The sequence below is a fragment of the Castor canadensis genome, chromosome 2 (genome assembly GCF_047511655.1).
Source record: "Castor canadensis chromosome 2, mCasCan1.hap1v2, whole genome shotgun sequence".
Classification (NCBI taxonomy): domain Eukaryota; kingdom Metazoa; phylum Chordata; class Mammalia; order Rodentia; family Castoridae; genus Castor; species Castor canadensis.
Window position 1 is genome coordinate 186,894,603 of NC_133387.1, and position 14,691 is coordinate 186,909,293.

General features: G+C 35.6%; 1 protein-coding gene across 4 annotated transcripts; it reads left to right on the top strand.

Annotated features, from left to right (window-relative positions):
• Positions 1 to 1,095: 1,095 nt before the first annotated feature.
• Positions 1,096 to 13,412, top strand: LOC109697443 (NXPE family member 1). Of its 4 annotated transcripts, XM_020181051.2 has the most exons (5): positions 1,096 to 1,191; positions 5,252 to 5,985; positions 8,350 to 8,411; positions 12,307 to 12,519; positions 12,874 to 13,412. In XM_020181051.2, the coding sequence occupies exons 1-5, from the start codon at positions 1,096 to 1,098 to the stop codon at positions 13,410 to 13,412; spliced, it is 1,644 nt and encodes a 547-aa protein (XP_020036640.2). The 4 variants fall into 4 exon arrangements, with proteins under 4 accessions (XP_020036640.2, XP_020036641.2, XP_020036642.2 ...); XM_020181052.2 differs by lacking the exon at positions 1,096 to 1,191 and having other exon boundaries at positions 5,351 to 5,985; positions 12,292 to 12,519; XM_020181053.2 differs by lacking the exon at positions 1,096 to 1,191 and having other exon boundaries at positions 5,390 to 5,985; positions 8,350 to 8,424; positions 12,311 to 12,519.
• Positions 13,413 to 14,691: the final 1,279 nt, after the last annotated feature.

Genomic DNA, 14,691 nt, shown 5'->3' on the forward strand with positions numbered 1-14,691 from the left:
CATGACACATATTGAGTAAACACTCAATATTAAAAAAAATAATAAGTGAATAAACAGAATGAGCATAAATATCTATGAAAAGGAGGTTGAGGCTCTAGAATTCCTAAAAGTACAATTGTAACCATGCTTGATTTTTTTTCAGTATTGCTGAAACTTACCCAGATACACTATTTTCTAGGAAAGGAAAAATGAATCAGACCACATATTGTAATTCACACATTATAAAATTCACTTAAAAGTCAGAAAACTAGAGTGAGCATCAGGATAGTGGAGTTGGTCTAAAAAAACAGATTCTGTTTTTTAAATTGCTCATTCAACATATATTTAAACTTTCTTTTTTTAAATTTTTTGGTGGTACTAAGGTTTGATCTCAGGGCTTCATGCTTGCTAGACAGGTGCTCTGGCTTGAGCCACATCTCCATCCCTTCTTGCTCTAGTTATTTTGGAGATAGGGTTTCTCTTTTTGATGATTCTTCTATTTTAAGCTTCCTGTCCCCATAGATGGGATAACAGACATGTGCTATTGTGCCCAGCTATCGGTTGAGATGGGGTCTTAAAAACATTTTCTGGGGCTGGCCTGAAACCATGATTCTCCTTATCTTAGCCTCTCAAGTAGATAGGATTATAGGCATGAGCCACAAACACCTGGCTTCAAACTTTAAGGGCATTTTTAGATGGCATATTGATCATAAGCTTATAGTCCTATCAGATTTCCCTAGACCTCACTCCCAAAAAAACATGCTGATGAATTAATGTTTCTGCTTCTCACTGAAATTGTGCAAAGTTCAACTATGATAACTGTTATGAATGAGAAACTACAGAGTGAAAGGAGAGACTATGCAGGGGCTTTGATTCCCATGTCAAGGTCAAGAAGGAGGAAACAACAATCCTAACTAAAAGGTGGATAAACAGTAGCCCATAGGCAGACAATGGGATTGGTGGTATGTCTGTAAGAATGGGTAAAGAAGAAAATGGCTCACCAGCAGGAACGAAGTCTCAGAGCAAATTACAGATGAAAAATAAAGTAATGAGTGCAGAAGGACTCCCTTCTCATGTGATTCTCCCTCTTGTGTCGTCTTTCCTAGGACACTCATCATGTCCTCAAATATGATGCTTCAAAAAATGCTGGTGTTGACATCTCTTTTAGTAGTTGCTTGGATAATTTTCACAATTTCTCAAAACTCCACAAAAGTAGGAACATTTTTCTCCACTTCAGCTTGAAGCCCGCACCCGTGGGACCTGTATTGCCAGAACCCGTTAACAATCCTGCTTTTCCTCTCCCACTCCAACTCTGCTTTTTTCTCTGCTATACCTCACTTCACAGGGCTTGTGAACACTGACTATCCATTTCCTCCATTCTTATTATCCTCAATCCATTCTAATCAGGATCCTATAACCCAAATGCCCCCAAAATGTCCTTTGATGAGGTAACCAACTTCCAAGTCACTAAATATGTGTCACTAAAACCAGGTTACTCCTTAACCATCTAAGTCCAGTTTGCCTTGTCAGTTTATTTTGCCTCTGATTTCCTTTTCCAGGCAAACATTATTTTTAGTAACCCAGTATCCCATATAGTTTCTGGATATTAATTAATAATTAGAAAAACTTTCCAACTCCAGGATTATGTAGGAATCCATTTGTGTTTTCTTATATGTGTACTGATACAGTTCCATTGTCTATATGTAACTAGATAGAGTTTGTTCTGTAAATGACTTGAGGTACTCATCTAATTTAAGTTTTCCCAATGGCTGTCCACTTATACTAATCTCTTAATAAAAAAGTCAATCTTACTCCCCTCTGATTTTGCATATTAAATTTAGCATACTGAAATTTCATGGACAATGATGTCTGTTTCTAAGTTTTGATTCTGTTCTATTGTATTTTTATTCATGCATCACTACCACCCTATTTTAATTCTAAAGATTCTACCCACACCCACCATCTTTCTGCTTTTAACCCCCATATGTTTTTAGCTATTCTTTCTTATTTGTCATTTCAAGTGAGCTTTCTAATTGACCCATCAGGTCCAGAAAATCCTGAGCATATTTTTCATTAAATGTGTAAGTTAACTTTAAGAAAAACAGTATCTTCATGATGTTTTCTGACCAAGATTGTTGTTTTCCTCCTTCGTTTTTAATCTTAAGTAGTATTTTATGAATTTTCCTCATGTAAATATCGGACACGTGAAACATCTACCTAGGTAGTTTAATGTTATTTTGCTATCATACATCAGGTCATCAATTCCACATTTATCGTGTCTCTGGTTTTAGTAAATTTACATGAAAGCTATAGATTTGGGGGGACTGGGTTTTGAACTCAGAGCTTTGAACTTGCAAAGCAGGCACTCTACTGCTTGAGACAGTCCTCCAGTCCATTTTTGGAGTCATTATTTTGGAGATAAGATCCCACTGTTTGCCCATACTGGCCTTGAACTTTGATCCTCCTGATTTCAGCTGCCCAAGAAGTTAGGATTATAGGTGTGAGCCACAGGCACCTGGCTATAGATTTTTATACATTGGTTTATTACTTGCTGTCTTGCTAAATCCTATATACAGTTTGTAGTCATGGTTCCACTGCTACATTGCAATTTTTCCAGAGAAATAACCATTACATCTAAAATAATAGTTATTTTAACTCTTCCATTTTATTCCATTGTCTTTAATTGCTTTCTCTTGTCTAACTACATTAAATAATACCTCCACCCCAATATTAAATAGTAATGGAACAAAGGGCATCCTTGTCTTCTTCCTGATTCTAGTTGCAAACCCTCTAGTGCTTCACTTCAACTAAGATACTAACTTTTGAACTAAAATTTTATGGGCAGAAAAAAATCCAAAAATTTCTTTTTGCTGAGTTTTTTTTGTTTTTTGGTTTTTGGGGGGGGGGGTTTTGGTGGTGCTGGGGGTTGAACTCAGGGCCTCATACTTACTTGGCAGGCGCTCTACCACTATAGCCACTCCTCCACCCCTGCTGGAGTATTTCTGACTCAGTGCTAAGTGATTTGAAGTAAAATCATTTTACTTCACTTAATGAAGCAGTCAACAAGAAAATTCAACTTTTCATCTCTCACTCCACTCTCCAACCAAGTTTATATTTGTATTGAATCTACATTGTCAGAGTATATTCTATTCCTTAGAAGCATGATATAGACTTAATTCTGTAAGTGAATAGGTAATTCTTACTGCAAACCATTATATCAAACTTTCCAATCATTTTGGTTGTTTGAAGTTGATTCTCTTTAATAAATTCCTTAGGTAGGACTTGGGCAAAATAGTCCCTGAGTATTCATAAGAACTTGTCTGTGGTTTTTATAATTAAAAGGTCAATTTGTCTTACAGCATTCCTCATTCATATGTTCTATCCTTGAGTTCCTTAAATATTTTGCTCCACTAAATTTTAAAGTATTAATGTTAAAAATAAAGAAAATAGAATTTAAAGAAACAAACTAACAATAAAATCAGATGCCATATAAGGAGCAATCTCTAAGAAAATATAATTTGGACGACCCTAGCAAAAATTACTACATACAAAAGCAATGTGAGTCAGAATTACAAGCTAACGTTATAATCAGCCAAAGTTTTAGTAGAAAAAAATTATACCTTTTTCAGATACTTTTAAATCAAACAGACCTAAGTTTAGTAAAATACACACACACACACACACACACACACACACACACACACACACACGGGGTCTAAACACAACTAAGAATTGAACTAACAACACAATTGAGAACTGAACTAGTAGATGAACACTGAGAAGCAGGAAGGCAGTTTAGAAAGTGAACCAAGGTCTGTTTTTATATTAAACACTGTTTTTGCTCTGTTGTAGAATTTGTTCAGTTGCTTATTAAATATTTCTCTATAATTGCTAGATTTCTTATCTTTCGATTCATTACTACACAGTTTCCTTTACCTTGTTGAGCATAGTTATAAAAGCTGTTTACAGGTGATTATCTACTCATTCTAACATTTAGTCTAGCTCAGTGTTGGTCTTCATTAATTGTTTTTCTTTGAAAGGAACTAGATTTTTCTGATTCCCTCTATGCTGGGCAATTTTATTTGTTTGTTGGTTAGTTTGTTTTCAGTGTTTTTTTGTTTGTTTTTAATGGGCTTTATTTTTTTCATTTGTTTGTTTCCTTGTTTTTGTGTGTTGGTTGGTTTGGTTGGTGTTTGGTATTTTGAGAGAGGGTCTCACTATGCAGCCCTAGCTAACCTTGAATTACTGTCTCAGCCTCCAAGGGCTGGGATTACAGGTTACAAGTAGGCACTACCACACACATCAGGGTAAATTTTAACTATATCCTTGACACTGTGACTATAATGTTATGGACACTGGTTCTGCTTTACTCCTCAGAATTGGGTTGGCACTTTTGATGTGGCAAGTGACTAATCTGAATCAATATTAACTACAGACTGGTTCACTTATAGTTTTAAGTAATTCAAATGTCAGTATGTAGCATTTTATGGGCTTTGAGACTTGAACTTAGAGTTTAAAATTCATGAGTTTGAGGCCAGACGAGACTACACATCTCAAAAAAATATAGTGGTCAAAAAGGCATTAATGTCAAAGAATGCCTTTTGACAACTGCAATCTCAATTATATACATTTCTATAAGTTTGAAAACAATGAAAAATGGGATTTTTGTCTTTAATCCATTACCATTAAAATATAAATTACACTAAGAGATTTTTCTCTCTGTAACCATCTTTGTGATCCTGAATTCATCCATGTAAAATGATGAAAATACACACACACACACACACACACACCTGTACCTGTCTAAACTATCTGTGTTTGTAAATATATATACATTTATGGAGAGAAAGAGAGAATCTAAAAGCCACATTCATGAGTGGAAATGGCCTTAACTTTTCCTGTATTGTGTTTATCAAGTGTTGGTATAAAGTGTATTCATGTCTCATAAAACTAATTGAACAATTTTTCCTAGTTACAAGTTAGTTATATGTGTATTAAGCAATAAAAGCATCCAAACATCTGTTGGTGGTAGGTATAATGAAAAAAATTTTATCAGGCTATTATTATTGTACATATTGCATCATTGTTTTTGATCAAATTTTTTATCCCCTAATATGCAAATTAAGGTTTTAAAAAATGGTTTCCAGATACATACATAATACATATTCTTACTTGTGATTTTACTTGTATCTCTTTTGTATTCAAACTCATCATATGTAAAAATGACAGAGAACAGGATCATTTCATAGGATGACCTTTCTTGTCATTACAGCTTTGGTCTGCTCTAAATATATCCATCTCCTTCCATCACATGAATACCTCTACAAAATCCTCATGCCCTGAAACACCAACAACACCAGTCAAGTCACCAACAGAGACTGAGCTACGAGTCAGGGAGATCGCGAAGAAACTAGACCAGCTAATCCCACCCAGACCCTTCACCCATGTGAATACCACCACCAGCACCAAACACAGCACAGCCACCATCCTCAATCCTCAAGACACATACTGCAGGGGGGACTTGTTGGATGTCCTACTGGAGGCTAGGGACCACCTGGGACACAGGAAGAAATATGGTGGGGACTTCCTGAGGGCCAGGATGTCCTCCCCAGCCCTGAAAGCAGGAGCTTCAGGAAAGGTGACAGATTTCAACAACAGCACCTACCTTGTCACCTTCACTCTGTTCTGGGAGGGCCAGGTATCCCTGTCTGTCCTACTCATCCACCCAAGTGAAGGGGTGTCTGCTCTCTGGAGAGCAAGGAACCAAGGCTATGACAGAATTACATTCCTGGGTAAATTCATTAATGGTACCTCCCAAGTTATCACAAAATGTCACCTGGTGCCAAACTCAAACTCTGAATTATGTGAATATCTGTATGGTAGAGGCCAAGAAGTCTTCTATTGCACGAAGCCTCAACACATGCCCTGTGATGCCCTAACCCATGTGTCTACCAGAAATCAAAAAGTTTCATATCTTACTGTCAAAGAAAACATCCTCTTCCAGAAGTGAGTATCTTTTTCAGTACAATGTGAGGGAATCCCAGTAAAGATCCATTACTCACCTCAGTATTGAGCATAACCCTCTCAGATGCTTCCTCTAGTCAAGGTTCTGGGTCAGATATGTGGCATCTTCCTGGGGACCCCTATTCACCACTCACTCCATAGTTTGTATTTTCATTTAAATTTTTAATAAAAGAGGGGTGCACATGTTAGAACACTGTAATATGCATGCCTATACTTCTCCTGAAATGCTATTGTCAGATTCAGTCATGCATTTTACTATAAACCTAGGTTTTACAAAATGTGTTCTGTAGAAAACCACTCAGCTATGGTTCATAGATATTCCACCAAAAAAATTTTTTTGATAAGTGTGTCATAACATCATGCTTCTTCACCTCCCTTATCATATGCAGTAGGTTCTATCTCTTAAATATCTCTTTGCATTATTCATCCATTTCTCTGCACGTCTAGTGCTCTATCCAAGTTCATCACCATCATCTCATCTAGATTATTGTGAAAGCTTCCCAACTGCTCTCCTTCCCTCAATCACGCCTGCTTCTAATCCATCTCCTCAGGTTGTAGCCTAAATAATCTTTCTAAAAAATCTCACTACTATGGGTAATCTCCAGTTCATTTCATGATCAGCTATACCTCAGTATGCACTGTTCTTGGTGGAGGAGTCCTTCATCCTCCCCAAGTTGTGACCTAGCAATTTCTGGAAGCCTCTGGTTGAACAGGCCTTCCTCCAACACAGGTGTCAGCATATTTCTCAATCAAACACGTGGCCGTGCCTTTCTCCTCCTGCTTACAGATTCTTACTTCCTTATCTCCCTATTCTCTACTGAGCTGGGAAATCCTTCGTTCCTTAGAATGAACCATCAGGGTCTCTTCATGTGTCACTTTGATGATTGCAAAAGGTAACTGTTACCACAAATTCCAGAACTCTGAGACATACTCTAAAACACATACCAGTTCCTTGCTAATTTGCTAACTTCCATCTACTTCCTTTTCCTTTTCCATTCTGCCAAAAGTTATCCCCCACAGCGCGCACACACACACACACACACTCACACACACACACACACACACACATGGTGACAAAGTAAAATGCTAGGTTCCCAGCAATTCCTTTCTTAGCAATTTTCAAAGACAAGTTTAGATTATTTTTCCCTTAAGCTTTTAAAAAATATATTCAGTGGAAGAGTAAACACCAAAAATGGAAAAATAACATGTATTCTAGATTTATACCTAGTTACCCAACTGTTGGCTCCTGCTCTACAATCCCTGACTCACTTCTGAATAAGTAAAGCACAGTTGGGTTTCTGTTCCTACCGTTTTATCTCTGATGGCACAACTTACCAAATCTCTTTCTGCCCACTAACTTAAATCCAGTAATGATTATGCCCAAATCCCAATAATGATGACAACATGCTTATACTTTCATGATATTGGACCTGAAGAGACATCCATACCAAAGAATTGGGTACCACTTATATTGGTTGCACCTGGTATCTGAGCCCCCATTCTCCCCTTAACCTCTTCCTGCCTGCCTTCACTTACACACACGTACATATACACGTTTTTAAAAAGAGTTAAATAAAAGGGATGGGGGTGGGTAAAAACTTTTAAGCATGAAAAGTCAAATCATTTTTCATCAACTGTAGGAAAGAAATGCAGTGCCCATTTACCAATGCATCAGATTGAACACTACTTTCTGTCATCCACTTTGACAGACCAGGCAAATGATCACCTTCTTTCTTTAAATTTACAATTGTCAGAAAGAAAGTGTCTGGGGAAAAAAATGAAGTTGAACATAGCAGGAAACATAGATTAAAAAGAAAAGTAGGGATCGTAGGGATCCTATGGTAAGAGGTCTATGTGCCACCATGAGGAACCTAAACTCCTTAGGAAAGTGATGGGAGGCAATATATGGCTTTAAGCAATAATGCAGTTGCATTTTCAATTGGAAAGGGTGATCTCCAATTGTGTTGAAGAATTTAGGAGGAATAAAACTGAGACAGGCTGACCATTTAGAGGCTCACAGTAATTCAAGTGATTACATGAACTTGCATAGGTAATGAGGAGCAGATTGAGAATTTGCAGATTTGATAAATATTTTGAATATCAGGACACACTGACTGCCTGCAGTAGGTGAGTAGAGCTGCCCTAGACGTCAAGAACTCTCTGTAGGGTTCAAAGTCTTCTAAAATTCTAATCTATTTATAATACCCAATATATCTAAAATTTACAAGATAATGGTTGTACATTAACAAAAATTAAAAATTATCCTTCACTTACAAGCAGGTGATTCATGTTACCTGTGTTATGTGAACATCTGAGAAGCTAATTTATTGTCTTGTGTTTTTGAAGGTCCAAAGTGGGAGTTGAAATGATGAAAGACTTTAAACATATTCATGTCTCCCAGTGTAACAGTAAGTCTTTTCTGTCCTGTGATAGATGCTGCTTAGCCCATGTCTTATGAAGATTAATGTTTATTAGTGTTAACTCTATTAATTGTAAATTTTCCTAGTAGGTATCTATGATATCAAACATGCTGGAACATTAGAGAGAGAAATCAATTCAAGAAAATGATCTCAAAGTCTCATTATAACATATTTATCTTGATTTATCCAAAAGGAGAAAGTATTGATATCTTATATTCATATTTAAACCTAAGAATTCATACCCTAGAGTTTGAAGTGCTGTATAAATATATAATGGATACCCACAGCTTCAACATTGTGGATCTGGTTTCTGAATTCACTGTTAGCATAACCACCAACTTTTAGTTGACACACTTACCAATTTTATATGGCATTCCCATCTTAATAAATGTTTTAATGTCAAATATAAAGTAATGTTACATATAAAAGAATAATATTTATACTAGCTTAGCTTTATAATAACTTTCTATAAAGCCTATGTTGTTGGTAAACTAAGATAATGATTAACTGTCAATATTTATTCATTTATTCAGCAAATGTTGCTTGAGGGTCCAATAGATATGAGGCATTCTGGGAAATTGGAGAAAAACTGCTCAGTTTGTGATCTAAAAAATATTCAATCTACCAATTCTATAGAAAGCAAAATGCAGAAGGACTTATGTTCAAGTTAGTAGTTGACTGAGCCCTAAAAGATATTTATAATCAGAAAATGAGGTAAAAGAGAAATCTCATAAAGATCATGGGTAGAGTTGCCAGATTTAAGCAAATAAAAATGTAATTTCTAATTGCCTGTGTATGTACACATTGAGATAAAGAAAAGATATTAAATAAGATATACACTAAAAAAGTATTCTTTGCTAAAAGTAATTCAAATGTAGTGTGCTATTCTATGTTTTTTAATGTGATAACTCTAGACACAAAGAAAAATCATCATGGACCTTGTTCAATAGACCAATGAGATAAGAATATGGTAGAATGTAGCAAAGGATGAAGGTAGAAAGAGAAGCTAAAAACTAAATTATATAGGTTCTCAAGTGTCATGATGAGGATTTCAGTGTTAATATGGTAAAGTTTTAAAAGCCATAGAGACCAATACAGGAAGAAAGTGGTATGATCCATTTCATGCAATAAAAAAATGAATTCAAATGAAATAAAATTAGCATGAACTACAGAAAGACAATTTAAAATGTTACTATGGGACATAAAATAAAATACATAAATAGAAGAAAAGATACTGTTTCTGAATGGGCTACCCTCATGTTGAAAAGATGTCAGTTTTCTCTGCATTACTGTCTTATTGATACTATAACAAAGTGGCTTAAAACAAGAAACATGTAGGATCTTAGTTTCATAGTTCAGAAGCCCAACCTCAGTCTCATGGACATCAATTGAGGTATAGTAGGGCTATGGAGACTCTAGAGAAGAATCTGGTTTTTTGTCTTTTTCAGTTTTTAAAGGCTACCCACATTCTTGTTAGATCCCTTCCTCCATCTCCAAAACCACAATAGTGGGTCAAATACTCATGTTACATCTTTCTGGTCCCTACTTCTGCCTTCCTGTTGCTCTCTGGGGGAAATTAATGAGATTAGATCAGCTCCCTCCCCCAAACATGTAATCCAGGATAATCTCTTCATCTCAACATCTCAAAGTCCATATACTTAGTCATATCTGGAAAATTCTTTTTGCCATGGAAGGCAACACATTCATACATTCAAGAAATATATTCAGGAACCATATTTTGTGGTAGCCTACCACAACCTCTAAACTAATCAAAAAGCTGATAGAATCCTATATTATTAACCATATATTATTCAACACATCACATCTATTCTAAAATTAAAGTGAAATTACTTTTATATACCTTTCATGTAAAACTACTCTGATAGAATATATGCTTTATAATAATAAACTTAAAGACTATATTCTCAGATATGCCAGTATATTATTAAGACGGGGAATATTTAGTAACTATGGATCTCAAGTTTCAACAGTTATGGTATTCAACTGTTCATAATTCAATGCTATCAAGCCTCCCAGAAACCCAGCAATGTCACACTGGAAATTCAACACAACCATAGGATTCCGAAAACTCCCTTCATCAGTCCAAATCACCAGGATTTAAGAGCTATTTGATGCATTTTCAAATTTCACCACTAGCACCATTTTGCCACTTTATTCACAGGTTACAAATACAGTTGCCCCATGGTATCCATGCAGGATTGGTTTCAGAAACCACCATAGACACTAAAATATGAAGATGCTCACATCCCTTATACAAAATGCTACAAAGTGTTCTCATTAACCTGTGCACATCCTATGTATTTAAATGATCTGTAGATTAGTAATATCTAATACAATGTAAATGTTTTGTAAATAATTATTTTAACATATTGTTTCATGAATAATGATAAGAAAAAGTTTGTGCATGTTCAATACAGAAGAAAACTTTCCTGGATACTTTTCACGCATGGTTGGTTGAATCCATGGATGCAGAACCCATAGACACAAAAAGGTCAACTGCATAGTACCACTATGCAGCGATGCACTTTTCTGTGGACATAGGTAACCAGAGACTGCAAGGACGATAAGGAACTAAGCAAGGAAGGTAAAGCAGAAATTGCTGGAAATCCCCCAGTACCCATTCCCTCCTTTCTCTTTAGTAATAGAAACCATTATTTTAGCTGAAACCATAGCCACCTTTCCTTGTGGCTACTTATTTTTCCATGAATAAATTTTTTCTAGGAGCATGAATAGAAGGGATATAGAAAACGTCTAGGTCATGCCTTTAAAAGCAAAACAACTTGCCTTCTTCTTCCATTTCTCCCCTACTTACTAGTGAACTATAAGTAAAATGTGAGAAAGGAAAGCTGTATTAGACTGTGAGATGGAAGCCACATGTTAAGAACATCAGAACAATTATATGGAAGGAACTAAAGTCCCTAACACCATGTAACACCATATTAACCTTAGCCTGCTCACTCTGGAACTGAAGGAAGAAATAATTTTATTTTTAAATTGTTAGCTTGGTCTTTCTTACAGCATTCAAACTTGTTTCTTATCTAATACAGGAAGTAGTACTAGTACAGAAATGCTATGTAACAAAAATATGAAGACTTGGATGCAGTTCAGTGGTAGAGCATGTGCTTGGCATGCCCAAGGCCCAAGGCCGTGTCCCCAGCACTGGGAAAAAGCCTCTAAAATATGAGGTGTTGGATTGGAAGTGGTAGAAACTGGCAAGGAAACCTGATGTGAGAAATCTGATGATCTTTGCTATGCCATGGAAAAATATTTGGTGCTTTGCTACATCAGATATCTTGGAAAGCAGACCATGACCGATCCTATAATTTTAGTAGAACTTAATGTCTCAGAATGTTGGCTTGTGTTGGATGCTACATATCATTTTGAGCAAAATCCTATTAAAATATTAAGTCAAGCTAAGTATTTCATACTAACGTTTTTTTAATGTACACATATGTTTTAAGCCATTTTTTAATCATAGAAAAATTAAGATTATTCTTTCATTGATGGAATAATCATAAGTGATAATGAGGACACCAACTGGCAGACTACTAACATCCTTCAGATTAGAGAATTAAATCACCACAGAATCAGTAAAGATGGCAAAAGGTAAAACACTGAGATTTAGTTTATGACTAAATTTGGGAGAAAACGAACAGGGAGGAGTTAAGATGACTCAAAATCTCTCAAAAGAATGAGTAGGAGTGCTTAAAACAAAACTGGTGATCAAAAAATAGTACTAGGATGGAACTGAAGAAACAGGGGTTAGAGGAAGAGAGAAAAAGATCAAGAAGGACAAAGAAAGAAGGCTAGGTACTTAACTTCTGCCATTAAAACTACTTACCATAAGTATCACTGTTACCAGAGAGTGAAAACATAAAAGAAAAATGCCAAATTGGAATGGAGATTCCTGTACCTGGTGGCTATACTTTACAACGAAAATGGATAACAACATCTTGCAGACAGATTCAGTTGGATACAAATAAGATAAATGGATGCTTGAAAGGAAAACTCATTTACCTCCTGGGAGACTCTACCCTGCGCCAGTGGATTGAGTACTTACCCAAAGTTATGAAAAGTATGTAGCTATTTTATAATCTTAGAATTCAGGCTGATTTTCAAGTACTTTTAATGAGATCTCTGTTCTCTCACTTGCACTGTTTTGTTGTTTACATCATTTAGCCTTCTATATTTGAGTCTTCTAATTTGAAATGATTTTGATCCCTCTTTCATAAGAAATGTTATCCCTCCTTATAAATTCCAATGAAATCTTTATATTTTGATTGACACTTCACACATATGAAATGGTAATCTACCCTATAGGGTAGAATGCCCCCCCAAAAAAACACACTCTGAGTATTATAAATAAGATATTCTTTTTAAATATATTAATCATTATCTTCTAGTTAAAGATCTGGTTTTTTTTTATCAGCACTGAAATTTTTTGATCTTCATGGAACTGGATATTTTAAGAAATATTTGCTAATGGATGCTTCAAGACATACTCAGATTCAATGGAAAAAACATAGCTATCCTTTTCTCACTGTTCAGTTCTACTCTGTGATAGATGATGGTTATATTGCTCGGGAAATTGACCGGATATTAGGCGACAGAAACACAGCCATCGTCATTACCTTCGGCCAGCACTTCAGACCCTTCCCCATCAACATGTTCATTCGCAGAGCCATCAATATCCGAAAGGCCATTGAACGACTGTTCCTAAGAAGCCCAGACACCAAAGTAATCATTAAGACAGAAAATGTCAGGGAGACATTGAACACAGATATAGAGAGGTTTACAAACTTCCATGGTTACATCCAATATCTTATCATGAAGGACATTTTCAAAGACCTCAATGTGGGTGTCATCGATGCCTGGGACATGACCATTGCATATGATGCCAATATGCTCCATCCACCTGATTATGTTGTTGGAAATCAGATTGACATGTTCTTAAACTATATTTGCTAAAGCACAAATACATAAAATAAGTAGGAACCAATCTCCACCAATTGGTTGTACTGTCCGTGTGTTCTGTCAATAAAGTTTTATTCATTTTAGGAACCAAGAGAATCAAATTTAAAAGAATCCACCTTGGCAGGAAAGACAATGACAACTGAGATGGGATGCAAAGCCAAGAAAATCAAACTTAAAGGATGACCACACCATGTCTGTAGCTTGTTTGTGTGTGATAATAAATATTCTTATTCTTTTGGCAACTCTGAGTCATGATTTTTATTACTTACTTGTGGCTAAAGTAACAGAAAGCATAAAAGAGAAAAATATGATTGTCATGGTGTTCTAAAACAGGAGTTATCTAACTTTTTTTTCTGTAAATGTATAGATAATATATATTTTAGAATTTGCAGTCTATACAGCCTTTGTCACAACTGTTCAACTCTGCAGTGTAGGACAAAAGCAGCTGAAGACAAAATGTAAAGAAATGAGAATAGTTTTGTTTACATAAAATTTTACTAATGGACACTGAAACTTGAATTTCATATAATTTATACACGCTAGAAAATATTACTTTCCTGATATTTTCCCAATTTTTTAAAAAATTCAGAAACCATTCTGAGATCTTGGGTGCTAAAAAAATGTGGAAGAAATATTTGGCCTCTAGGCCATACTTTGCCAATGCCTAATTTAAAACAAAATTTGGTAAAACTGAACAAAAAGTCTTTAAAGGCTGGAAGGAAGGGGGGACTAGTAACAAACTAGGAAAATAGGAGAAAAATCCCATAACATGTAGAAATTTTTCTGCCAGAAAGCAAATTATAAGCACAAGTGGAGTCATATCATAGCACACAGGAGATAATTCATTGGCCACAGATGGAAGAATTTCAGTAACAAAAAGAATAATACCTACAGATGATTAAAATATATAATGTATATAATCGATGATTCATAATGACACTGAAAAAAGAGAAACATGAAAAAGCAAAAACTAAAATGCTCATAAGAACTTCTGGGGCAAGATGGCAGGAGAATTATTTACATGACTCCATAAGTGAAAAGAGTCAGAGCATGACTACAACAGAATAGAAAAAGAGAGAGAGAACAAATTCCAGCAATCAAGAAAGATGTTACAGAAAAGCTCAAGTATAGAAAAGGAGAAAGGCAACTCACAGAAAACTATAAAGCAGTCTGCCACTCTAACACTGGATGACACAAAGATAGGTAAACCCAGAGAGTACTGGCAGCCCAGTGATAACAAATCAGCAGTTTTGGCTGCAGGAGAAATCTACAG

Bases quoted from the DNA above. Each gene is read 5' to 3' on its own strand.
- LOC109697443 (XM_020181051.2), top strand. From the start codon at position 1,096: ATGTCCTCAAATATGATGCTTCAAAAAATGCTGGTGTTGACATCTCTT. The intron at 8,412-12,306 runs GTAAGTCTTTTC...CACTGTTACCAG, and splicing joins TCATGTCTCCCAGTGTAACA to AGAGTGAAAACATAAAAGAA. The intron at 12,520-12,873 runs GTATGTAGCTAT...TTTTTTTATCAG, and splicing joins CTTACCCAAAGTTATGAAAA to CACTGAAATTTTTTGATCTT.